The sequence below is a fragment of the Chlorocebus sabaeus genome, chromosome X, assembly GCF_047675955.1.
Source record: "Chlorocebus sabaeus isolate Y175 chromosome X, mChlSab1.0.hap1, whole genome shotgun sequence".
In the NCBI taxonomy this organism is placed as follows: domain Eukaryota; kingdom Metazoa; phylum Chordata; class Mammalia; order Primates; family Cercopithecidae; genus Chlorocebus; species Chlorocebus sabaeus.
The window spans coordinates 1481263-1506940 of record NC_132933.1 but is presented as its reverse complement, the minus strand read 5'-3'; the positions used below and the strand labels follow the sequence as shown (position 1 = coordinate 1506940).

General features: G+C 56.3%; 1 protein-coding gene across 3 annotated transcripts; it reads left to right on the top strand.

Moving 5' to 3' along the window:
• The first annotated feature begins 9351 nt into the window (after nucleotides 1-9351).
• On the top strand, nucleotides 9352-24772 carry PLXNA3 (plexin A3). Of its 3 annotated transcripts, none has more exons than XM_007993139.3 (33): nucleotides 9352-9459; nucleotides 11200-11820; nucleotides 12139-12678; nucleotides 13178-13360; nucleotides 14508-14636; nucleotides 14707-14807; nucleotides 15067-15190; nucleotides 15273-15429; nucleotides 15518-15617; nucleotides 15871-15985; nucleotides 16132-16332; nucleotides 16539-16635; nucleotides 16776-16966; nucleotides 17054-17199; nucleotides 17269-17389; nucleotides 17495-17631; nucleotides 17742-17912; nucleotides 18176-18269; nucleotides 18351-18590; nucleotides 18664-18807; nucleotides 18886-19120; nucleotides 19201-19343; nucleotides 19422-19678; nucleotides 19781-19847; nucleotides 19941-20087; nucleotides 20174-20333; nucleotides 20497-20600; nucleotides 20806-20902; nucleotides 21126-21316; nucleotides 21627-21796; nucleotides 22250-22462; nucleotides 22611-22761; nucleotides 22904-24772. In XM_007993139.3, exons 2-33 carry the CDS (start codon nucleotides 11227-11229, stop codon nucleotides 23009-23011), a joined length of 5628 nt encoding a protein of 1875 aa, XP_007991330.2. In that variant the 5' UTR covers nucleotides 9352-9459; nucleotides 11200-11226; the 3' UTR covers nucleotides 23012-24772. The 3 variants fall into 3 exon arrangements, with proteins under 3 accessions (XP_007991330.2, XP_007991332.2, XP_037844778.1); XM_007993141.3 differs by having other exon boundaries at nucleotides 9353-9459; nucleotides 23725-24772; XM_037988850.2 differs by lacking the exon at nucleotides 13178-13360 and having other exon boundaries at nucleotides 9353-9459.
• Nucleotides 24773-25678: the final 906 nt, after the last annotated feature.

Sequence of the window (25678 nt, the reverse complement as noted above, 5' to 3'; positions counted from 1 at the left end):
TGCATACATGAATATATTTTAGTTGGCCAAATTCTGAGTGATGTGTAACGTCCATTTGCCAAATTTCGTTGGGGATGAGTCCTCGAGGGTTCACTCCTAGATGAGGAACTGGTAAATATGTTATGCAGTTGGCACATTGTTTAACTATTTGTCGGGCTTGTTCTCTAGTAATTTTAAACATAAGTCTTAAGGTCTGGGCGTTTAAATGATGTAGGGCATGTGCTTTTTGTGCTTGTTGTAAATTGTCTCTAGTGACTGTGGCTATGGTTTTTGTTGCCATGTCAGCTGTTGAATTACCTTGTACTAAAGGTCCCGGTAATCCTGAATGTGCTCTAATATGTCCAAGGAAAAAGGGAGTAGTCCTTTTTTGAATAAGTTGTTGACATTGTAGAAATAGGTTAGCTGTGTCTGAAATATGTTTAATTTGCGGCATGGTCTCTAAGAGGGGTATTGAATGAGCCAGGTAGGCGCTGTCTGTGTAAATATTAAGTGGCTGACCAGGGAAAGCTGATAATGCTGCAATTATGGCTTGTAATTCGACTAGCTGAGCTGATGTATAAGTGGTTTGGAATTTGACAATTGTATTATTGTAGGTGTAAGCAGCGAGTCCTGTGGAAGATCCATCAGTGAAAATTAGTAATGTGTCATTGAGAGGTTCCTTACTGGTAATATGAGGAAATACAAACGCATGAAGTTTGCAAAATTGAATGAGTTTGTTAGGTGGGTAATGGTTGTCAATTGTGCCAGTATAAGAAGCGCAAGCAATTGGCCAGGCTTCTGTATTTTGTAACAGCCAATGGATGTGTGATTGAGTGTAGGGCTGTATAATGGTAGAGGGTTCTATTCCAAAGTATTTTCTACTGTTTTCTCTTCCCAAGATAATTAGATCAGCTATGGCATCATAATAAGGCAACAAAACCTTTTTGGGGGAGGAGGGCAGGTGTACCCACATAATAGGATTGTTTGCCAGAATAAACCAGTAGGGGTTATTGCTGTGTTAAAAATAATGAATATTAATGGCTGAGAATAATCAATACTGGTAACAAATTGTGTTGTAATGGCATCTTCTACCCGTTGGAGTGTCGTTAATGCTTCTTTGGAAATGGACCTGGGGGATTTTGGATTAGAGTCTCCTTTCAATATATCGAAAAGAGGTTTTAACTCTCCTGTGGTAAGTTTTAGGTATGGTCGAAGCCAGTTTATGTCTCCCAGTAATTTTTGGAAATCATTTAAAGTTTTTAGATGGTCACGGCGTATAACGGCCTTTTGATTAATGATTTTGGGTCCATTAATTTGAAAACCAAGATAGGTATATGGATTTTGTAGTTGTATTTTTTCCGGGGCTATTTGCAGTCCGGCTGTTGTCAACTCTTGTTTGAGTTGGGCAAAGCACTGTAAGACTTGTTCACCAATCTGTCCTGCTATTAAAATATCATCCATATAGTGTATAATATACATTTGTGTCCATATTTTTCTGACTGGTTCTATAGCAGCGGCTACATATTTTTGACATAAGGTAGGACTATTGGCCATACCCTGAGGTAAGACTTTCCATTGGTAACGTTTCATTAGTTGTTTAAAATTTGTAGATGGAAGACTAAAGGCAAACCTTTTCTGATCAGCTGGATGAAGGGGGATTGTAAAGAAGCAATCTTTAAGGTCAATAATGATTTTAAAATATTTTTGAGGAATCGCAACTGGTGAGGGCAGTCCCGGTTGTAAGGCACCCATAAGGACCATAGTGATATTTATGGCTCTTAAATCTTTTAGGAGTCTCCATTTCCCAGACTTTTTCTTAATGACAAAGATAGGTGTATTCCAAGGGGAATTACTTTCTGTAATATGTCCTGCTATCAGTTGTTCCTGCACTAACTGTTGGGCAGCACTTAGCTTATCATTAAGTAAAGGCCACTGATCAACCCAAACGGGCTCATCTGACTTCCAAGTAATAGGGTCAGCGCACTTTTGGGGTGCAGGTATGTCAGTGGCCTGAGCTAAAAATTTCCAAACCCTTTTCTATCAAGTTGTCCTGAGACTGGTATAGGCTGTGGAATACCGTTTTCCTTTTTTCCAAGACCTTTACCGGGGTGTATCCCTGAGTTAGCATTTGTGCAGTAACTATATCATTTGGGCTGCACATTATAATTTTCATTTGGGAAAGCAGGTCTCGTCCCCAAAGATTAACAGGTAAGTGAGGGATGATAAATGGCTTAATGAGGCCTGAATTGTTTTCTTTATCTGTCCATGTTAGGTATTTAGAACTTTGTTTAGGATTACTGCTTTGTCCAATTCCTCTCAGGTGAGTTAAAGTCTCTGTGGTAGGCCAATGAGAGGGCCAATCTTCTTGTTTAATGATGGTTACATTGGCCCCTGTGTCTATTAGCCCAGTAAATGCCTTACCATCTAACCATAAGGTTAGAGAGGGTTTTTGATTTGTAATTGGTTGCACCCAATATATATTTGATGATCCAAAACCTTTTGTATTCCTGTTAGAGTGTTGGATATTATTATCTGTTTTAACTAAGGGTAGCAAAACTAACTGTGCTATTCTAACCCCTTGAGGGACAGTAATAATGTTGTTAATAGCTCTGGCCATGATTTTAATTTCTCCTTCATAATCATTATCAATAACTCCAGGGAGGACTTGTAAACCTTTCATGGTGACACTACTTCTTCCCAAGAGTAGCCCAAAAGTGTCAGGTGGTAAAGGCCCATATATTCCTGTATTTAAGGTTTGTGGTCCCATCTCAGGTGTTAATACTGTGTGGGAGGTGGAACTGAGGTCCAGTCCTGCACTTCCTGGGGTTGCTCTACTAAGTTTTGAAATGGATTGTTGCTGCTGGCTGGAACAAAGCTGACCGCCCCATATGCTTGTTTTGGGGCCTGGGGCTGGCCCCTCACCCCGTTTCCCTGCTGAGACGATAAAGGATTTCCTTGACTATCAATTTTAGATTTACATTCGCTGGCCCAGTGCCTTCCTCTTTTATACCTTGGGCAAAGGCCTGGAATTTTTGTTTCTGGATTTTTATTTTGATTTTCATGGCAATCTTTTGCAAAGTGTCCTTTTTTACTGCATTTAAAGCACCCCCCTTTATCTTTGCCTTTGTTATTGAGGAAGTCTCTTACTGTTTGACCGCTAAAGGCGGCGGCCATTGCTAGACCCTGTTGATATGAGGGCCCAATATCTGAACAAAGGCGAATATATCCTGTTAAATCTGTTTTCTTTCGATAAGGTCTGATTGCCGCTTGGCAGGCGGGGTTGGCGTTTTCATATGCCAACTGTTTAACGTAATCTACACCCGTTTCTGCATTTCCAAAAATTCTACCTGCCGTAGTCATGAGTCTGTGTACAAAATCTGAGAATGGCTCATCTGGTCCTTGTTTGACTGCCGTGAGTGAGGCCCCTGGGTCTCCTTTAACAGGGAGTTTCCTCCAGGCTTTTGTAGCAGCTGCCTGGATTTGTGAAAACAAGCCAGGATCATATAGCATTTGGGCCTGAGTGTCTGCATAGTTACCTGAACGAGTTAACATATCAAAATCTCAGCCGTTTCCTGCCTGTTGGTTTCTTTTAGCTGTGTCCCTACAATTTTCAAAAAACTCTGACTTCCAAATTAAATGATCTCCCCCGGAGAGAACTGCCCTAACTAAGGTATTCCAATCTGTAGGAGTGAGCCAGTTATCGGCTACAGATTCCACTATTGCGAGAGTATGTGGAGCAGTAGCCCCATATTGAGAAGCAGCAGTTTTTAACTCTTTTATGATAGTGAAATCAAACCCAGTATGATGTCTCCAAGCTTGTCCTTGCCCATCTGTGGTTTCAGTAACTGGGAAGATGTCTTTGGGGGAGGAGTCTTCTCTATGTCGGCTAGCAACTAACCCCCCTCTTGGAACATGCTGTCCAGGCCGCTGAGGTGGGCGCAGGGAACCCTCCATAACATCTGGGTTAGGTATCTTTTCATTTCCTGTTTTTAATTTTTGGAGCCTAATTATCAATGATTGATGCAACTCCTCAAGTTTAATTTTTTCTTCTAGTTGAGCAATTTTTTGTTTTAATTCTTCTTTGGGATCTACTACTGCCATAACAATGGGTGCAGAAGCCCCATTACGTGTCCCATTATATGGGGGCGGGCGTGAAGTAAAGGGAGGCCAGTCGGGGTTATGATATTTAGCCGCCTCTTCCTCTAAATCATCCCAATTTATGTTTAATTGATCAGGCTTATTAGTTTCTTCCTCTTTTTGAGGTGTTTGTAAAACCGGATTTTTTTTTGTTTGTTTTTGTGTAACATTTCTTTATCTGTTACAGAGGGAGACTTGACTTCCTCATCATCGCTCTCAAGGGAAATGAGATCCTCCTCCGTATCTTACGGAGGCTTTGTGAGGTTAGAGCGGGAACTAACCTTTAGAATATGTTCTGTTTGAGCGACCGCGGCCATGACTTGTGGATCGGCCTCCTTTTTATCTATCAAATCCTTAATGAGATTCCAATAAGAGAAGGCGGTCACAGGAATTTTTTCTGGCCCAGAAGTATTATAATAATCTTGAAAACAATCTCCTACTCTACGCCATCTTTTAATATCAATAGTTCCTTCCTGTGGGAACCAAGGGCAAGTGTCTTTTACAAAATCAAAAAATTTAAACAAATCATTACCTTTAACCTTTACTCCTCATATCTTTAAAGCCTCTTTTAATTGTCCTACATAGATTTGATGTTGACTTAATTCTTGTCCCATTTCGGACGCGTCACTTACCTTCGATTCTGACGCGGCAGGTTCCCACGGTGATCGGAGGAGTTTAGTTTCACCTTGACGGTCGACCGTTCTTTCGTGTCCTCTTCCTCACGGAATCCCTCGTTTCCAGGCTCCACGTTGAGGCGCCACGTGTCCCGTCCCGCGGGATCGTCAATGTAGGCCCTAGAAGAGGGAGTGGGAACTCGGGGGGACAAGAGACATGAGAAATGAAGACAAGACAGTATCCTGATCAAGTCTCGTTTATTGGTGGCAGTGTAATGCCTTATATAGACCAGCAGGGGTGGAGGTTGGGCCAGGGCGATGATGGTGGCCCTGCAGTGGGCGTGGCCAGGTAGGTATTGGTTTCTTCGGTCGGACGTCATGTTGCGCCTGCGCCGTCGGTTGGTAATTTTCCCGGGCGCGGGATGGCGCCTGCGCTGTAAGTTGATCATTTTCCCGGGGGCGGGAAAATGGGTGATGAAGAACCCAGAAGAGCGCCATTTTGTACTGGCGTATGAGACAGCAGAACAAGGAAGAAAGTAAATCTAGGGAGGAGGCATAAAGTGGAAATGTATAGAGCTCAGGCGTCAGTCGTCAGTTATGATCGCTATGGCCGGGCCACGCAGCTCCAGACAGGTTTGAGGTCATAGTTAGAAGGTCTTCTGGAAGTCAGTGTTATAAAGGAAGTGATTGGAGGCTTTTACCAGGAGCAAGACGTAATCTTGACTTAAGTTTTCCAGTCACTCTTGTAGCAGTGTGGCAAAGGGACTGGGGGAGGGCAAGCATGGGAGTCCAGTGAGGAGGCCACCACAGCCATCCTAATGAGAGACTGGTGGCTTGGACCAGGGTGGGAATAGAAGATCAGCTTCTGGATAGATTTTAGGGGGAAAGGCAACAAGATTTGCTGAGGAATAGGACATGGTGTTTGAGAGAAAGAGAGGAGTCAAGAACTCCAAGACTTTGGCCTGAGCAAGAAGAAGAACCTTTACTAAGATGCGGGGCATGCGAAGAGAAGCAAGTCTGGGGTGAACAATGAAGGCTTCGCTTGTGGAAATGGTATGTTGAGATCCAAGCAGAGATTTGGATCTATGAACCTGGAGCCTGGAGTTCACAGGAGAGGTTGAGAGGATGGAGTGAGAAATTGCAGAGCTGTCAAGACAGACATGATTGATGCTCTGAAACTAGAAAGATGGCCAAGGGAATCAAAGGGTAACACCTGTGCATCTGGTCAAGCCAATGGATGAGATGACAAAGATGGGACTAAGGCCAGGCGTGGTGGCTCATGCCTGTAATCCCAGCACTTTGGGAGGCCTAGGCAGGTGGATCGTTTGAGCCCAGGAGTTCGAGACTAGCTGGGCAACATAGTGAGACTCTGTGTCTATAGAAAATACAAAGGTTAGCTGGGCATGGTGGCACACACCTGTAGTCCCAGCTACTTGGGAGGCTGAGGTGGGCGGACCACTTGAGCCCAGGAGGTGGAGACCAGCCTGGGCAACATGGTGAAACCCTGTGTCTACAAAAAATTCAAAAATTAGCCTGGCGTGGTGGCATGCACCTGTAGTCCTAGCTACTTGGGAGGCTGAGGTGGGAAGATTGCTTGAGCCTGGGAAGGCGAGGCTGTAGTGAGTGGTGTTCATGCCATTGCACTCCAGCCTGGGTGATAGAGTGCGACATTGTCTCCAAAAAGATCATTATACAAAAATCAATTTTTTTTTTTTTTTTTTTGAGACGGAGTCTTGCTCTGTAGCCCGGGCTGGAGTGCAGTGGCCGGATCTCAGCTCACTGCAAGCTCCGCCTCCCGGGTTCACGCCATTCTCCTGCCTCAGCCTCCCGAGTAGCTGGGACTACAGGCGCCCTCCACCTCGCCCGGCTAGTTTTTTGTATTTTTAGTAGAGACGGGGTTTCACCGTGTTAGCCAGGATGGTCTCGATCTCCTGACCTCGTGATCCGCCCGTCTCGGCCTCCCTAAGTGCTGGGATTACAGGCTTGAGCCACCGCGCCCGGCCAATTTTTTTTTTTTTTTTTTTGGAGATAGAGTCTTGCTCTCTGTTGCCTAGGCTGGAGTACAATGGCATGATATCGGCTCACTGCAACCTCTGCCTCTTGGGTTCAAGTGATTGCCCCCCACGCCAGGCTCCCAAGTAACTGGGATTACAGATGCCTGCCACCATGCCTGGCTAAGTTTTGTATTTTTAGTAGAGATGGGGTTTCGTCATCTTGGCCAGGCTGGTCTCGAATTCCTGATCTCAAGTGATCCGCCCACCTCTGCCTCCCAAAGTGCTTGGATTGCAGGCATGAGCCACCACATCTGGCCAATCAATTGTATTTCTATACAAAATCCAAAATGAAATTAAGAAAATAATTCCATTTATAACAGTGTCAAAAAAGAATAAAATATTAATACTTTTTTAAAAGAAGCATGAGATTTGTATACTGAAAACTACAAAACATCATTGAAAGGAATTAAAGAAGACCTAAATAAATGGAAAGACATCTGTATTAGTCATGGTTCTCCAGAGAAACAGAACCAACAGGACACACACACACACAGCTTATTTTAAGGATTTGGTTCACACAATTGTCGGGGCTGACAAGTTGGTGTGAAATTTGTAGGACAGGCTAGAAACTCGGAGAATTTCTGTGTTACAGTCTTCTTGTTGTTGTTGTTGAAATGGAGTCTCACTCTTGTCGCCCAGGCTGGAGTACAATGGCATGATATCGGCTCACTGCAACCTGTGCCTCTTGGGTTCAAGTGATTGCCCCCCGCCTCAGCCTCCCAAGTAACTGCGATTACAGATGCCCGCCACCATGCCCAGCTAATTTTTGTATTTTTAGTAGAGATGGGGTTTCACCATGTTGGCCAGGCTGGTCTCGAACTCCTGACCTCAGGTAATCTGCTTGCCTCGGTCTCCCAAAGGGCTGGGATGACAGGCATGAGCCACCGCGCCTGGCCTGTGTTACAATTTTGAGGCAGAATTTCTGCTTCTCCAGGAAACCTCGGGTTTTGCTCTTAAAGCCATCCAACTAAATGGATGAGGCCCACACACATTATCAAGGGTGATATCTTTTACTTAAAGTCAGTTGAGGGCCGGGCACGGCGGCTCATGCCTATAATCTCAGTACTTTTTTTTTTTTTTTTTAAGACAGAGTCTTGCTCTATCTCCCAGGCTGGAGTGCAATAGCATGATCTTGGCTCACTGCAACCTCCCCCTCCCAGGTTCAAGAGAGTCTCCTGCCTCAGCCTCCTGAGTAGCTGGGACTACAGGCACATGACACCATGTCCGGCTAATTTTTGTATTTTTTGTAGAGATGGGGTTTCACCATGTTGGCCAGGCTGGTCTTGAACTGCTGACCTCAGGTGATCCACCTACTTCAGCCTTCCAAAATGCTGGAATTATTGGCGTGAGTCACTATGCCCAGCATATCCCAGTACTTTGGAAGCCTGAGGCAGGAGGATTGCTTAAGCCCAGGAGTTCAAGACTAGCCTGGGCAATGTAGCAAGACCCTGTCTCTCTCTACAAAAATATGAAAACTTAGCCAGGTGTGGTGGCGCTTGCCTGTGGTCCCAGCTACCTGGGAGGCTGAGGCAGGAGGATCCCTTGAGCCCAGGAAGTCGAGGCTGCAGTGAGCCAAGATCCAGTGCCGCTACACTGCAGCCTGGGTGATAAAGGGAGACCTCAATTTGGGGGGAAAAAATCTATCTTATCTATCTATCTATACATACATATATATGGTTAATAAAAATGGGCAAAGGACTTGAATAGATATTTTTTCAGAGATCATATACAAAAGGCCAACAAGCACATGAAAAGATGCTAAACATCATTAGTCATCAGGGAAATGAAAAAGAAAACCTTAGCGGGACACGGTGGCTCACACCTGTAGTCCCAGCACTTTGGGAGCCTGAGGCGGGAGCATCGTTTGAGCCTGGGGCAGTCGAGGCTGCAGTGAGCTATGATCTCACCACTGCACTCCAGCCCGGGTGGCAGAGCGAGACCCTGTGTCAAAACAAAACAAAAAAAGAAAAGGAAAAATAAAGCAAGGGAAGGAAGAAAGGCCAGGGTTCAGAATCGCCGGGGAAGGGGCTGGTTTGGACGGCTGTCGCCGCAGGCCCTCCGGGTTAGAGACCGTCGGGGGCGTGTCTTGAGCTGGGGGCGCGAGTCCTCGGCAGCGGTGTACCTGAGAGGCCGGGACCAGCGAGGCCGCGCCCCGGTGGCAGGTGACCCCAGGCGCGTCTCCGAGCGCCAGGGTGGGGCGAGGCGGGCGCGCGCCCCAGGCCCGAGGGGGTGTGGCGCGGGCGCGCGCGGGTTCCGGGGTCGCCCGAGGCGGCGGGCGGGGAGCCGGGGCGCGGGGGAGGCGCGCGCCGCGGACGCGGCCATCCAGCGAAGGGGGTCGGCTGGCCGGGCGGGTCCCCCTGCAGGTCGCGGGGGTCGGGGCTGCGCACGAGGTCCCTGGCCGCGGGGAGCAGCAGCCCCGCCCGCGCCCCCTGCCGTTGCGTCCCCCTCGGCCGGGCGTCCCCGGGCGCCCCCGCCCCGCGCGGTGGTACGGTCCGGGTTTAAAAGGCTGCGGCGGCCCCCGGGCCGGCCCAGTGTGTGGGCGGTGGCGGCGGCTGCGCGCGTGGGGCCCGGGGCGCGGGGCGAGGCCGAAGGGGCGCGCGAGCGGGGCCGCGGTGGGGCTCGGGGGCGCGTCCACGTGGCCAGAGGGCGGTCACCTGGAGCCAGCAGAGGGACAGGTAGGTGGCCGTCATCTTCGCCGTCCGTGCGGGGCCAGCCAGCTCGGGGCCCGGGGCTCCGGCAGCCCGGGGGTCCGACTCGGCCTGTGGGGGTCAGGCCCTACCCCTGCCCGTCGGCGCCGGCCTGCCCGGCCCCTTGTGCCCCGCGTGGTGGGGACGCCAACCCAAGACCAGCCCCTTGCTCAAAGAGGACCCTTTGTCGCAGGGGAGCGGCCCCTCGGAGGGTCAACGCTGTACTTCCCTCCCGCTAAGGGCTCCGCGAGTCCACCGAGGGGTGCCCTGATGGGGCCCGGGCAAACTGGACCAGCAGCACAGTGGGGGGTGTTGGGGGGCGTCCGCTGGACCCGCGTCTCTGCGTGGGGCTGCCCCGTCCTCAGGCTCTCTGCTGGCCCAGCTGTACCTGTGATGCCCGAGGTTGCCACTTACAGGTGGGGGCTGGGCCTGAAATTCTGCCTCCCCAGGTCTCCCTCCCTACCTGTCCCCAGCCTGTTCCTAGGCTTGTGTTCCCGGGGTGTAGAGGAGGTGAGGACAGGATGTGGCCTCTCTTTTCTTTGGTCTTCCTTTCTTCTCCGGCTGTTGCATGAGGGTCCAGCTGACAAAAGAGCCCTGGAGAGGTGATCAATCCGAGCTGAAACTTTGCAGTTTCAAGCTGGGCCTGCTCCTTGTTCTGGCAAATGCATTTTTTTTTTCCTTTTTCTCTCCTGTGCCTCCTTGGTTTGGTTCCCTGCACCGCCCCCCCCCCAAGCTGGGTACCTCCTATCTGCTCCTGGGGTCTCTGGCACTGAGGGTAGCGCTGAGCCCTGCCCTGTTGGCTGCCAAGACACTGCTCTGCTGTCTTAGCAGCCTGGGGCTGGCTGGGTGTGGCCTGGGGGCTAAGTGCCAGTCCCAGCACTGCCCCTGTGGCTCCTGCCCTGTCTCCCCAAGGCCTTGACTGTATTTGGGGACATTGCTCCTCCTTTTGTAAGGCTCCTGGGACTCCAAACAGCAGATGGGGCCTCCTGTACATTCCCTTCCGCAGTGAACCTCTGGGTCTGGAGGGGGAGCCGCGCAGGCTGTGCCTGAGCAGAGCTTGACTTATAATGTGTGTCTGGGTGCGTGGCTGAGGGGGCAGGCGTGACTCGGCTTTGTGTTGCATCCGGGAGGCCAGACAGCGGGCTCCTGGACAGCCAGCTGAGGCCCTTGTCAGGGAGGCAGCTGGGGCCCCTTCAGGGGTCATGGTGGTTCTGGATCCTCCATCAGGCCTCCATTCCCTAGACCTCTATCCCAGGGCTCCTGGTGGCAGTGCCACTCCGGGTGGTGTTCCTGCCCCTGCCCCTCTTCCCCAGCTTGCAATTGTTCTGTCCCTGCCTCCCTCTCCCCTCAGCTCAGGCGTTGGGGACAGCCCAGAGGCCTGGGGCTTGCTGTTCTTTGCTGTTGGTTGCCCTGGGCTCTGAGATGTGGCATCTGGGGTCTCAGTTCCGGAGGGCCTCCTGCCTGGCCTTTCCCAGCATCTGCTCTGCTGCCCCCTTGGGTGTGGCCCAGCTGAGGCGAGGCCTCCTGGCTCCTTTCCAGCACGGGGGCTGAGGGACGATTGATGGCCCCCAAGCCTGCCCTCGCTGGCTGCTCACTCATGCGCCCTGGTGGAGGCCCCTCCTCTCTCCCTGTTGTGGTGGCCATCTGGGGCTTTGGCGGGGTGGTGGGTGAATGGCCCGGCCCTCTGTGGCTCGAGGCCTCTGACTCCCACACACCGTCTCTCCCCAGGCCTGTCCCCAGGCGCGGCTGCCGGCCATGCCCTCTGTCTGCCTCCTCCTGCTGCTGTTCCTTGCTGTGGGGGGGGCCCTGGGCAGCAGGCCCTTCCGTGCCTTTGTGGTGACAGATACCAAGCTTACCCACTTGGCTGTGCACCGGGTGACTGGGGAGGTGTTCGTGGGCGCAGTGAACCGAGTCTTTAAGCTGGCCCCCAACCTGACTGAGCTGCGGGCCCATGTCACGGGGCCCATCGAGGACAACGCTCGCTGCTACCCACCCCCCAGCATGCGCGTGTGTGCCCACCGCCTGGCCCCCGTGGACAACATCAACAAGCTGCTGCTCATAGACTATGCGGCCCGCCGCCTGGTGGCCTGCGGCAGCATCTGGCAGGGCATCTGCCAGTTCCTGCGCGTGGACGACCTCTTCAAGCTGGGTGAGCCGCACCACCGCAAGGAGCACTACCTGTCGGGGGCCCAGGAGCCTGACTCCATGGCTGGTGTCATTGTGGAGCAGGGCCAGGGGCCCAGCAAGCTGTTCGTGGGCACTGCTGTCGACGGCAAGTCGGAGTACTTCCCCACCTTGAGCTCCCGCAAGCTCATCAGTGATGAAGACAGCGTGGACATGTTCAGTCTCGTGCGTGAGCCTTCCTTCCCTCCTTCCTCTACCAAGTCCTGGCTCTGCCTCCCAGAAGAGTCCTGTTCTGAGAGGGGACTTTTCGGCTCCTCAGTGTCTGGGATGCAGACGGGTTGCAGAGGGTGGGACGACAGCCTGAGCCCAGGCTGTGGGGGTCCCCTGTGTGCAGGGAGGCTGATCACCCTGCCCTATGCAGCTTTTCTGGCCTGGGCCTCTGTGATCGTCTGGGCAGGAGGGGAATGCAGAGGGAAGCTGGTGGTGGCCCGCGATGTTGGCACAGGGCCTCACCCAATGCTGTCTTCTCCCCCTGCTCCCCAGGTGTACCAGGATGAGTTTGTCTCCTCCCAGATCAAGATTCCCTCGGACACACTGTCCTTGTACCCTGCCTTTGACATCTACTACATCTACGGCTTCGTCAGCGCCTCCTTCGTGTACTTCCTGACGCTGCAGCTGGACACCCAGCAGACGCTGCTGGACACAGCGGGCGAGAAATTCTTCACGTCCAAGATCGTGCGCATGTGCGCTGGGGACTCAGAGTTCTACTCATATGTGGAATTCCCCATCGGCTGCTCCTGGCGTGGTGTGGAGTACCGCTTAGTGCAGAGCGCCCACCTGGCCAAGCCTGGCCTGCTGCTGGCCCAGGCCCTGGGCGTGCCGGCTGACGAGGACGTCCTCTTCACCATCTTCTCTCAGGGCCAGAAGAACCGAGCCAGCCCACCCCGGCAGACCATCCTCTGCCTCTTCACTCTCAGCGACATCAATGCCCACATCCGGCGCCGTATCCAGTCCTGCTATCGTGGGGAGGGCACCCTGGCCCTGCCCTGGCTACTGAACAAGGAGCTGCCCTGCATCAACACTGTGAGCCCCTCGCCACCCCACACTGGTTCTCTGCCCTGTCCCAGGTCTGCCGTGCCTGGCCTGGGCTCATGGCCAGTCATCCTGTCCCAGGCTTTGCCATGGCCCTGGAAGTGGCACCTTTGTCCTCCCACCTGTTTCTCCCTTCCAGGGGTCCCTGCCCTCTCCTTCCCTCTCTCTGGCCTGCCCAGTGCCCCACTTCTGCTTCCGTTCCTAGCTCATTCCTCCTTGCTCCGTCTCCTCGATGCCCCTTGTCTTGAACCAGTGAGAGTCCTGTGGGCCCAGGCTTCGCTCCTCCCTCCCTGCTGTCCCTCCTCTGTCTCCCTCCATAGCTGCCAATTTTCTGGAGCACCCTAGGGCGAGCAGTCAGGCCTGGCTGGAGGGGACTGGGTTCTAGATCCCGCTCTCTTCTGGGACACAGGAACTGCCAGCCTCCATCTGGCTGCCGTGTGCTTGCACCGGGGAGCTCTGACTCTCACGGATCCCTCCTCTGTTTCACCAGCCCATGCAGATCAACGGCAACTTCTGCGGGCTGGTGTTGAACCAGCCTCTGGGAGGCCTGCACGTGATCGAGGGGCTGCCCCTGCTGGCCGACAGCACCGACGGCATGGCCAGTGTGGCCGCCTACACCTACCGCCGGCATTCTGTGGTCTTCATTGGCACGCGCAGCGGCAGCCTGAAGAAGGTGGCCCCCAGAGCCCTGGGCATGTGGGGGTGGGGACAGTCTCAGATATGGGACAAGGCTGGTGGTAGGAACACACAGGAGACCCCTGAGGATAGGACAAGAGAGGACATGGCTGGTGCAGGGAGGGAGATTTCCCTGGTTGGGTCCCAGGAGCCTGGCCCTGCTCCTCGGGTGGTCCTTCGGCCACCCACCCTCACCGTTGCCAGTTCCCACTGTGGACTGAATTGCCAGCTTCCTGTGGCTCTGGGGACAGAGAACAGACCTATTGTGGGGTCTCCCTGCCACGAGAGCAGGGCTGGGGCTGAGCTGTCATTGCTGGGTTCTTTGTTAAATGAACAAGAGAGCAAATGCCCTGCCCCTTGAACCTCCCCATCCCTCGGATGGACCCACTCGTCCCTGCCCTCTCCTTGGCTCACTACTTCCCATCCTTCTCCTCCCACCCAAAATGTCACTTTCCCAGAGAGGGCTTTCCAGATCCATGCGCCCGCCCCACTGTTCTTTCCCTCATGGGCCCTGCGGCTGTGGCTGCTTCCACTGGGGATCTGGGGGTAGCTTGGCATGAAGGGGGAGGTGAACTCCTGAGCACTCAGGTACGTTCTGAATAGGTAGGAGTTGGGGGACTGCAGTGCTGTCATCCTGCTTGCCTCATAGATGCAGTGCCATCCCCCAGGAGGGCAAGAGTTGGTCTGGGGGCACAGGGAACGGTTTGTGGAGAAGGATGCTGAGCTCTCCCAGCCCACTTGCTCTGTTCCTGGGACCCTCTTGTTCTTTGTAGCAGCTTTTGTTGAACACGCACCATCCAATTCACCCGATTAAAGTGCACAGTTGAGTGGGTTTCTGTGGATCTGCAGAGTTGTGCAACCATCGCCACTACCTCCTTTCTGTAATCAGTGCCATCCTCTAGCTCTTCCCCTCCCCTGAATCCCCTGACCCTGGGCAACATGAATCACTCTGTCCTTCTGTCTGCTGAGGGCATTTTCTGGCATCTGCACCCTCCTTTTTCTGGCCTCAAGGCTGTGGGTGTGAGTGTTGAACCCCACCAGGCCCTGAGTTCACCTCAGCCACAACCTCCAAAGTCTCTGGCCGGAGAAGACAATGTCCCAGGTGCAAGAGGCTATGGTGGCATCAGGCTGGTCTTGTGGCTCAGGTGCGGGTCGATGGCTCCCAGGATGCCCACCTGTATGAGACGGTCCCCGTGGTGGATGGCAGCCCCATCCTCCGAGACCTGCTCTTCAGCCCGGACCACCAGCACATCTATCTCCTGAGTGAGAAGCAGGTGAGCCTGTGATGGGTGGCGGTGGGTGGTGGGGTGGGGGCGGGCTGGGTGCTGATGTGGCTGTCTCCAGGTGAGCCAGCTTCCGGTGGAGACCTGTGAGCAGTACCCGAGCTGCACGGCCTGCCTGGGCTCCGGGGACCCACACTGTGGTTGGTGTGTGCTGCAGCACAGGTGAGGGCGGGGGCCCCTGCTTGGGGAGTTGGAGGGCCCCACTAGCCAGGGGGAGCCAGCCACACCCAGTTGTGCCCTTGCGGCCTCCCCCGCCCTCCTCCACTTTCTCCAGCTAATGAGCGGAACCTCCACCCCGAGTGACGTCCCTCAGGCCCCCGGGGACGAGGCCAAGGCTCGCTGTTGCCTGGCACTGTGAGCTGGACAGGCCTGGGCCCTCTTGGGGCAGTGGCGGGACCGGCTCTGGCCCGACCCCGTGCAGGTGCTGCCGCGAAGGGGCCTGTCCGGGCGCCTCTGCCCCGCACGGCTTTGCTGAGGAACTGAACAAGTGTGTCCAGGTGCGGGTCCGGCCCAACAATGTGTCAGTGATGTCGCCTGGGGTGCAGGTGAGCAGCTTGGGGGTGCCGGGCTGGGTGTGCACATATGTGCTGGGAGTGCGCCCTGCCCTGAGCCCTCTGTGTCCCCCAGCTGACCGTCGCGCTGCACAATGTGCCGGACCTCAGTGCAGGCGTGAGCTGCACCTTCGAGGAGGTGGCGGAGAGTGAGGCGATCCTGCTGCCCTCCGGTGAACTGCTCTGCCCCTCACCCTCCCTCCAGGAGCTCCGAGCTCTTACCAGAGGGCATGGTCAGTGGGTTGGGGCTGCCCAGGGTGGGGCAGGGTGAGGCCTCTCCCTGCCCCCAGAGAGTTCATGGCCACCCGGGGACTCCTGCAGGGGCCACCCGCACCGTGCGGCTGCAGCTTCTCTCCAAGGAGACAGGCGTGAGGTTCGCCGGTGCTGATTTTGTCTTCTACAATTGCAGCGTCCTCCAGTCGTGAGTACCTGGCCCAGCACCCACCCCTACCCCTGGGAATAGAGGGAACCTCTGGGACAGGCGACACCTGCAGGGCAACTGTTTCTGGGGCATCAGGGGCTAACTGTTAGGTGCTGATAGCCCCTGACACCCCCATATCTCTCTGTCCCCTGATATGGCTGCCTTCTTCCTTCGGTTCCCGATGTGTCCTGTTGGGGAGCAGTGAGGGGCAGTGCAGCCTCCTCTGTTGTTTCTGAAGCCACTTCCCCCCCAGGTGCATGTCCTGTGTTGGCAGCCCCTACCCCTGCCACTGGTGTAAGTACCGCCACGCTTGTACCAGCCGCCCCCATGAGTGCTCCTTCCAGGAGGGCAGGGTCCGCAGCCCTGAGGTGAGGCGGGCGCCGCGTGTGAGGGGCTGGGCTCTGTGGTGCGGGTGGGTCACTGGCTTCTGTGTTCTCAGTTTCTTTGAGCCTTCTCTGGGCTAGGCCTGGAGAAGGGTGGTCTTGTGTGCAGCTGACAGGTGCTTTCTCCCCAGGGCTGCCCTGAGATCCTGCCCAGTGGGGACCTCCTGATCCCCGTTGGGGTCATGCAGCCTCTTACCTTGCGGGCTAAGAACCTACCTCAGCCGCAGTCGGGCCAGAAGAACTATGAGTGCGTGGTGCGGGTGCAGGGGCGGCAGCAGCGGGTGCCTGCCGTGCGCTTCAACAGCAGCAGTGTGCAGTGCCAGAATGCCTCGGTGAGGCCCTGCCCGCGGCCTCCCTTCGGGGTCTGGGCTGTGGCATGGTGTGGATCGTTCTTGTCTATGCCCAGCTCCCTGGCAGGGAACTCTCTGAGTCTCCTGCTAGGGATTCCTGTACCTGGAGGAGGGGGACAGCTGGCAAAAATCTTGGTGGGGGGGTTCTGCACATCTTATCTGGGGTCCCATGGGTTCTTTTCCTCTAGTACTCCTATGAAGGTGATGAGCATGGTGACACCGAGCTGGACTTTTCCGTGGTCTGGGATGGAGACTTCCCCATAGACAAGCCTCCCAGCTTCCGAGGTGAAGGGCAGCACAGGCCAGGGAGCTTGCCTCCTAAGGCAATCGGCACTGCTGGGGTCGGGTCTGGGGGCCCTAGTGCTCCCCACTTGCCACTTTTCTGCGGCTGCCTGCTCCATTAGCAGTGCCTTCTGTGCCTGCAGCCCTCCTGTACAAGTGCTGGGCGCAGCGGCCTAGCTGTGGCCTCTGCCTCAAGGCTGATCCCCGCTTCAACTGTGGCTGGTGCATCTCAGAGCACAGGTGCCAGCTGCGGACCCACTGCCCAGCCCCAAAGACCAACTGGATGCACCTGAGCCAGAAGGGCACCCGGTGCAGCCACCCCCACATCACGCAGGTCAGCCTCCCTCACCACCCCTGCCCACTGCCAATAGGGCCCCTGGGAGCCTGAACCAACCCTCTCACTGCCCGTCGTGCTCCACAGATCCACCCTCTTGTGGGGCCTAAGGAGGGAGGCACCCGGGTCACCATCATGGGTGAGAACCTGGGCCTCTTGTCCCGAGAGGTGGGCCTGCGGGTGGCTGGTGTGCGTTGCAACTCTATCCCGGCTGAGTACATCAGTGCTGAGAGGTGAGTGCGGCTGTGTGGGTGCCTGGGCTGTATGTGGCCTGGCCGGCCCTGACGCTCTCTGAGCCCTAGGATCGTGTGTGAGATGGAGGAGTCGCTGGTGCCCAGCCCACCACCGGGGCCCGTGGAGCTGTGCGTGGGTGACTGTTCAGCTGACTTCCGCACACAGTCGGAGCAGCTCTACAGCTTTGTGGTGCGTGGCTGCTGGCCCTCCCCCTTCCTGTCCCTTCTCTCTCCCGCAAGGGGCGTGTGGAGCAGCCCAGCCTGGCTCCTCCCTTCAGGGCAGCTTCTCCCACAGACCCCAACATTTGACCAAGTGAGTCCCAGCCGTGGCCCGGCGTCAGGGGGCACACGGCTCACCATCTCAGGCAGCTCTCTGGATGCTGGCAGCAGGGTCACAGTGACTGTGAGGGACAGCGAGTGCCAGTTCATAAGGTGGGCTGGGGCCCTGCCAGCTTTGGGTTGGGCACTGTGTCGGGCGCCGTGGGGACGGGTGGTGGAAGGCCCTGGGCCACCCACTCCAAGCACCCCACTTGCCAATGTAGGAGAGATGCCAAGGCGATCGTGTGCATCTCACCCGTCTCCACCCTGGGCCCCAGCCAGGCCCCCATCATACTTGCCATTGACCGGGCTAACATCTCCAGCCCCGGAGTCATCTACACCTACACTCAGGACCCGACCGTCACCCGCCTTGAGCCCACCTGGAGCATCATCAAGTAAGACCCTGGGGGACTGGGGAGCCCGGCAGTGTCCAGAGGGCTCAGGGACTCAGTGGTCTCTGAGCTCCGGTGGGGCCCCTCCTGGAGCCTGGGCCCTCATTGGTAGAGGGGGTAGAGCTGTTCTGGCCGCACAGTACCCACCACTCACTAGGTGATCCACGATCAGGGAAGGCCTGGGCTGCCACGGCAGCCTCAAGCACTCTCCAGGGCTGGGTGGGTGCACTGGAGGAGGGAGCCTGAGGCCCCTGCCCTGTCCTTAGCGGAAGCACCGCCATCACTGTGAGCGGGACACACCTGCTGACGGTCCAGGAGCCCCGGGTCCGTGCCAAGTACCGCGGCATCGAGACCACCAACGTGAGTACCAGCTGCCCCGCCCCACCCCGACCCTGCAGCCCATGGCTTCACATGCCTGGCTGTCCACCTTTGTCCCCACAGACATGTCAGGTGATCAACGACACTGCCATGCTGTGTAAGGCCCCCGGCATCTTTCTTGGGCAGCCCCAGCCTCGGGCGCAAGGCGAGCACCCTGATGAGTTTGGTTTTCTGCTGGACCACGTGCAAACTGCCCGCTCCCTCAACCGCTCCTCCTTTACCTACTACCCTGACCCCAGCTTTGAGCCGCTGGGACCCTCTGGTGTGCTGGATGTCAAACCGGGCTCCCACGTGGTGCTGAAGGTGCGGGCGGGGTGGGAGTGGGGAGGGGCGGGAAAGTGGAGAGCCCTGGGCTGACACTGTCCTCCACCCCCAGGGCAAAAACCTGATTCCCGCAGCAGCCGGCAGCTCCCGCCTCAACTACACTGTGCTGATAGGAGGCCAGCCATGTGCGCTCACTGTCTCGGACACACAACTCCTGTGCGACTCACCCAGCCAGACTGGCCGGCAGCCTGTCATGGTAGGTGGGGATAGGGAAACCCCCTGGGCAGCCCAGGGTGGACGTGGTGGTCAGCTCACCTCAGGCCTGTCCCCACAGGTGCTGGTGGGTGGCCTGGAGTTCTGGCTGGGCACCTTGCACATCTCGGCAGAGCGGGCACTGACCCTACCGGCCATGATGGGGCTGGCGGCGGGGGGCGGGCTCCTGCTGCTGGCCATCACAGCTGTGCTGGTGGCCTACAAGCGCAAGACTCAGGACGCGGACCGCACCCTCAAGCGCCTGCAGCTGCAGATGGACAACCTGGAGTCCCGTGTGGCTCTGGAGTGCAAGGAAGGTGCCTGAGGTGGGGCGGGATGTGGTGTGGAAGCTGGGGACCTCCCTCCTGCCCACTCACTCCCTCTCTCCACCCCCCAGCTTTTGCAGAGCTGCAGACAGACATCAACGAGCTAACTAACCACATGGACGAGGTGCAGATCCCCTTCCTGGACTACCGGACCTATGCCGTGCGCGTGCTCTTCCCTGGCATCGAGGCCCACCCGGTGCTCAAGGAGCTGGACGTGAGCCTCTGCCTCGCCTGCCCCTACCAGTTCCCTTCAGGGCTGACCCCACCCTCTGAGACTTCCTGCTCCCCACAGACGCCACCCAATATGGAGAAGGCCCTGCGCCTCTTCGGGCAGCTGCTGCACAGCCGCGCCTTCGTGCTTACCTTCATCCACACGCTGGAAGCCCAGAGCAGCTTCTCCATGCGCGACCGTGGCACCGTGGCCTCGCTCACCATGGTGGCCCTGCAGAGCCGGCTCGACTATGCCACGGGGCTGCTCAAGCAACTGCTGGCTGACCTCATCGAGAAAAACCTGGAGAGTAAGAACCATCCCAAGCTGCTGCTACGCAGGTACCTGCCTCGCTCTATCCAGGCCACGCCTTTGTCCTGCCTGGCCCTCCCCCTGCCCAAGCCCCACCTCTGTCAGGCCCAAGCATCCCTCTCTTGCCCTAGGACAGAGTCAGTGGCTGAGAAGATGCTTACCAACTGGTTCACGTTCCTGCTGCATAAGTTTCTGAAGGTGCGCCAGGTGGGTGGGCGGCAGGGAGGTGGTGGCAGAGGACCAGCTGATGGTAAGGCAGGCAGCCAGCTGTGTACCTGTCACTGGCTGCAGGAGTGTGCTGGGGAGCCTCTCTTCCTGCTTTACTGCGCCATCAAGCAGCAGATGGAGAAGGGCCCAATCGATGCCATCACGGGCGAGGCACGATACTCCCTGAGTGAGGACAAGTTGATCCGGCAGCAGATCGACTACAAGACACTGGTGAGCCCAGGGCCAGGCGGGCCAGAGGTGTGGGCGCAGAGAGAGGCCTCATCCTAGACTGACGCTGGGGTCCGCTTTCCCCTCAGACCCTGCACTGCGTGTGTCCGGAGAACGAGGGCAGTGCCCAAGTCCCAGTGAAGGTTCTCAACTGTGACAGCATCACCCAGGCCAAAGATAAGCTGCTGGACACTGTGTACAAGGGCATTCCGTACTCCCAGCGCCCCAAAGCTGAGGACATGGACCTGGGTGAGGTCCCCGCCCTCTCCTCCTGGCTCCTACTCATACCCTCCTGTGCCATGTGACCTCCGTGGGCTCTCCCACTCCCCACCTGAACCCTGTTCTCTAAGAGGAGTGGGCCAGGGACTTGGGGGCTTCCAGCATAATCTTAAGGGCTGTCTGTGGCCCACAGAGTGGCGCCAGGGCCGCATGACTCGCATCATCCTCCAGGATGAGGATGTCACCACCAAGATCGAGTGTGACTGGAAGAGGCTCAACTCACTGGCCCACTACCAGGTGAGGGGTTGGGGCCCATTCACCCCCAGGGCCACCTGGGAGCCAGGACCCTGCCTTGAGCTGTAGCAGGACACAGGAGCAGTGGTCCTCGCTCCCCCTGCCCTTCTCCCTGGACTCGTGGGCTCCCCTCCTGGGTATGGGTGGGTGGGGGCTCCTTGGCTTCTTAGCTTCCTGCACTGCCCCCCTCTGTCTCTGGGGCCTCCAGGTGACAGATGGTTCCTTGGTGGCACTGGTGCCCAAACAAGTATCTGCCTATAACATGGCCAACTCCTTCACCTTCACCCGCTCCCTCAGCCGCTACGGTAGGTGTACTCACTGTGGTGGCCGTGTGCCCTTCGAGGCTGCTTAAGCCGTCCCAGGGAATCCCCCCCTTCCAAGTGCCATCGGGAGGTCTGTGATTCTGTGGAGTGTAGACGGAGGGTCGGCCAGTGAGGGCAGATGGGTCCCCACAGGCTGCTGGGCTCCTGGGAGAGTGGGGCAGGGGCCAGGTGTTGGCCTAAGGGTCACATGCATTCTCTGCTCCAGAGAGCTTGCTCCGCACCGCCAGCAGCCCTGATAGCCTCCGCTCACGGGCACCCATGATCACGCCTGACCAGGAGACAGGCACCAAATTGTGGCACCTGGTGAAAAACCACGACCATGCTGACCATCGTGAGGGGGACCGTGGCAGCAAGATGGTCTCCGAGATCTACCTGACACGGCTGCTGGCCACCAAGGTGTGGGCCTGCCTCTTGCCACCTTGGCCTCTGCACAGATGCTTAGATGCCTTCTGCCTTGGCCTCGGCCCAGAGGTTGTCCCGGCCTTACAGGGGAGGGGACCATGGATCATTTGGGTCCCATGGGCCTTTCTTAGGGTCTTTGCTATGGGAACTCTGAGCCTTAGATCAAGGCCGGGTCTATCTGAGAGGCCACTGGCCCTGTAGGGAAGCCCCGCTCTTTGCCAAACCTTTCTGCCTCCATCTGTCCTGCTCTGGGGACATCCCAGCCTGGCTCCCTCATAGCCTGTGACCTCTCTGCCCCACACAGGGCACACTGCAGAAGTTCGTGGATGACCTCTTTGAGACAGTGTTCAGCACAGCCCACCGGGGCTCAGCCCTGCCCCTGGCCATCAAGTACATGTTCGACTTCCTGGACGAGCAGGCCGACCAGCGCCAGATCAGCGACCCCGACGTGCGCCACACCTGGAAGAGCAACTGGTATCGCCCTGTGCTGGGCTGCCAGCAACCTGTCTGGAGATGGTTGGGCGAAAGATGCTGGTGGCTCTGCTGAGACCCAGGGCCTGGAGTAGCATCCAGGCAGGAGGGAATGAGGCCTGGCCTGGGGCTGACACTGACAGTGCCATCAAGCCAAGGGGCCCATTGCGTCCGGTCCTGGAGCGGGGCTGCCCGGGTGGGTGGGATGGTGGTGGTGGGGCCTTTGTGCTCTGGGGTCTCACACCAGGTAGAGATGCTGCTGGTGGTGAGAGCAGTGACAGGAGAAGCTGCGGAGGGGGTTGAGACTTTGAGGAAAGGCCGTTCACCCTAAATGTGTTGCTCTCACCACCTCTGGACAAGATGTGAGCCGGCCCGACAGGAAAGAGAAGTGCACATGGGAGGGGCCCCCCGGGCTAACTAGGGAGCCTCAGGGGCGTGACCCTCTGTTGTCCACAGCCTGCCACTGCGCTTCTGGGTGAATGTGATCAAGAACCCGCAGTTCGTGTTCGACATCCACAAGAACAGCATCACGGATGCCTGCCTGTCGGTGGTAGCCCAGACCTTCATGGACTCCTGCTCCACATCCGAGCACCGCCTGGGGAAGGACTCGCCCTCCAACAAACTGCTCTATGCCAAGGACATCCCCAACTACAAGAGCTGGGTGGAGAGGTGGGCTCTGCCCTGCTGTGGGTGGCAGAGGACAGGACCTGCCCCTCCCTGGGCTGCAGGGAGAAAGCCCGGGGGCTGGCCGGGCAGTGAGGGCAGGGGTTCTAGTTTTTGTGACATCGCCCGAGTGACATACTCAGGGTCCCAACAGGTATTATCGAGACATTGCAAAGATGGCACCCATCAGCGACCAGGACATGGATGCTTACCTGGTGGAGCAGTCCCGCCTCCATGCCAGCGACTTCAATGTCCTGAGTGCACTCAGCGAGCTCTATTTCTATGTCACCAAGTACCGCCAGGAGGTGTGTGTCATCCCCACAGACTCCCAGTTACTTGGTCCTGAAGGTGCAGTCAGTGACAAAGGCAGGAGGGTTGGTGAGGGTTGGGGACAGAAGGGACACAGAGCCTATTTCTTAGATTGTTCACGGTCTCTCCCCTGACCAGGGCCCGGGGCCGGCACAGGTGATGCTCTCTGGGATCACAGGTAGATGCTGGAATTTGAGGGACCCAGGAGATAAGCCACTGGCTGGGTACAAAGTGGCCACTGGGTAAAAGTTAAAGGGCCTGAGCACTGGAAGGGATGGGCCAGGCTTTGTGATGAGAAATGGCCAGAGGCAGGAGGACATAGAGGTGTGGACTTTAGGATGGAGTCTGGGCCAGACACATTTGCAAGCCTGTGGATGGCATTTAAAGCCCTGAGCCTGGATGAGCTCACAGGGAAGCCACAAGTGGGTGTGGAGGGAGAAGCGGCCCAAGCACTGAGCCCAGGGCCCCAGGACACAAAGAGTGGAGGGGAGGGGAGGGGAGGCGCGGCAGCCAGCAGGGAGGATGCCCGAGACGCCTGGTGGGGTCTGGCAACCTGAGCCAGTGAGGACCCCTCACAGGTCAGGGAGTGGCAGTGGCCAGCTCTGTCTTCCAGCGCTGCTGCTGGTGAAGGATGGTGTCCTGCAGAACACTCACTGGGTCTGGCAAGGGTCATGGGGGCCTGGTGAGGGAGGCTTGGGCTAGGAGGTAATGGGAGGGGGAATCCAGCACAGCGAGTCCAGAGTCCAGGCCGCACCCTAGCTGTGGAGAGGAGGAGAAAGTGCTGTTGTCGGAGGGGCATTTGGGGCTGAGGAGAGCTGGTGGGTTTGTACAGGGGCTGCGGGGGAGGACGGAGGGGTGAGGCGTGTGGGAGGGAGGAGCCCAGCTGGGAAGTGGGGACTTTGCAGGGCAGGAGCTGCGCCCCCTACAGAGCCCAGCTCCAGGGGATTCCTCTCCCCCAGATTCTCACGGCTCTGGAACGAGATGCCTCTTGTCGGAAGCATAAGTTACGGCAGAAACTGGAACAGATCATCAACCTCGTGTCCAGTGACAGCTAAGGGTGGTGGAATTGGTGAGGAGGGGCTTCTCAGTCCTGAGCCGTCCTCCCATCCAGGGGAGTGGCTGGCTCAAACATGGGTCCCCGGGCTGAGCCCTGGATTGGGTATCATGGAGCAGGTCACCCTGGCCAGGATGCCCCCAGCACACCCAGGCCCCCTTCATTAGTGCCTTGCTTTGGGCCCTGCAGGGGGAGGGGTGACAGGATGAGCCCCCATCCCAGCAGCAGCAATACCCCACCCTCCTGCCCTGTGCCCAGGTATTGGGACAGACCCGCCCTCCCTGCTATTTATATCCCTCTGCCTATTTATTGAATCACACTTCGCCTCCATCTCCATCTGTAAATATGTGTCCCCCACGGGATGTCGCCAGCCTCACTCACCTGCCTGTTCTTGAGCTGTCCTGGGCCCTGCCACCCGTCTGGGCTCCTTTGTGTAGCATTATCAGCCTTGGTCTGGCCTCTGGCACCTCACTCCTGCCATGGCTGACCCCACCCATTCCAAGGCGGGGTCACGGTACCAGTGGCACTTGGGGTGAGGTCTCCAAAGCTTCCTCAGAATTGTGGCTGTGCCACACTGGGCCACAGGGTCCCCCTCAAGCACCTTGGGGCCGTCTTCTCGTGAGCATGTGGAGGACTGGACCCAGGCTTGTGCCAGGGCCTGACTTAGGCCTAGGGGCCCCAGAATGCTGCTCCTCCTGAGCCTACTGCTAAATGTCCTCAGTGTGGTCTGCGCCTGCTCCGACTCACTCAGCCACCCCATTCAGCGCCCGCTCCGTCCAGCGCCCGCCCTGAGGGGCCCAGGCGGCCGTGCCTTACTATTCCGTGTCTTCTGCCTCTTCTGAGGAATCTGACCCTGTCTCACGGTCCCAGACCCCCCATTCTCTCCTCTTAGTTGCATGAGTTTTTCTTTGTTCATGGAATGTTGTTTCCTAATTAAATGTTGAGAAAATGCCGTCCATGTGGGGCTCTGTCTTTGGGCCAGGTCAGTAGACCTGTGGATGCTGCATGAGCTAGAGCTGCATTATGGGAGAAAGGACCACTCCTTGCAGGGTCCCAGAGGGTCTGGGGAGGTCTAGGGCCATGCCCGACCTATCAGCAAACCCCGGTGGCTCTACCTTCAAGACAGATTCAAGATAGATAGATTCTCCTCCCTTCCACCAGCCCTACCCAGCTCTCCCTTGCCATCATCTCTGCCTGGATGCCAGTCTCCCTGCTTCTGCCCTGGCTCTCGCCAGCCTGTTCTCAGCGTGGGAAGCAGAGAGATCCTGTTATGATATAAGGTGGATCATGTTGCCTCACTGTTTAGAACCCTCCAGTGGTTTCAGCTGTGGCCAACTCCTTCAAAACCTGACAATTATGTACTGTCAAGGTTGTGGCACCCATCATGGTACACCTACCAAAGTCTTACTCCCAGGCCTGTTAAGTAATGCAGGTGGGGGGAAGGTGACATGCAATTTATTTATTTATTTATTTATTTATTTATTTATTTATTTTTCTGAGACAGAGTATAGCTCTGTTGCCCAGGCTGGAGTGCAGTGGCAAGATCACAGCTCAGTGCAGTCTCAAACTCCTGGGCTCAAGTGAGCCTCCCACCTCAGCCTCCTGAGTAGCTGGGTGTGTAAGTACACTCTACTATGCCAGGCCTTTTTTTTTTTTTTTTTTTTTAAATAGAGATAGGGTGTCACTGTTGTTCAGGCTGGTCTTGAATTCCTGGCCTCAAGTGATCCTCACCCCTCAGCCTCCCAAAGTATTAGGATTACAGGCATGAGCCACTGTGTCTGGCCAGGTGAGATGGAATCTTATTATTTTTACTTTTTATGGTTTTTTGTTTTGTTTTGACGGAGTTTTGCTGTGTTGCC

Bases quoted from the DNA above. Each gene is read 5' to 3' on its own strand.
- PLXNA3 (XM_007993139.3), top strand. From the start codon at position 11,227: ATGCCCTCTGTCTGCCTCCTCCTGCTGCTGTTCCTTGCTGTGGGGGGG. The intron at 17,632-17,741 runs GTGGGCTGGGGC...TTGCCAATGTAG, and splicing joins AGCGAGTGCCAGTTCATAAG to GAGAGATGCCAAGGCGATCG. The intron at 20,903-21,125 runs GTAGGTGTACTC...TCTCTGCTCCAG, and splicing joins CCGCTCCCTCAGCCGCTACG to AGAGCTTGCTCCGCACCGCC.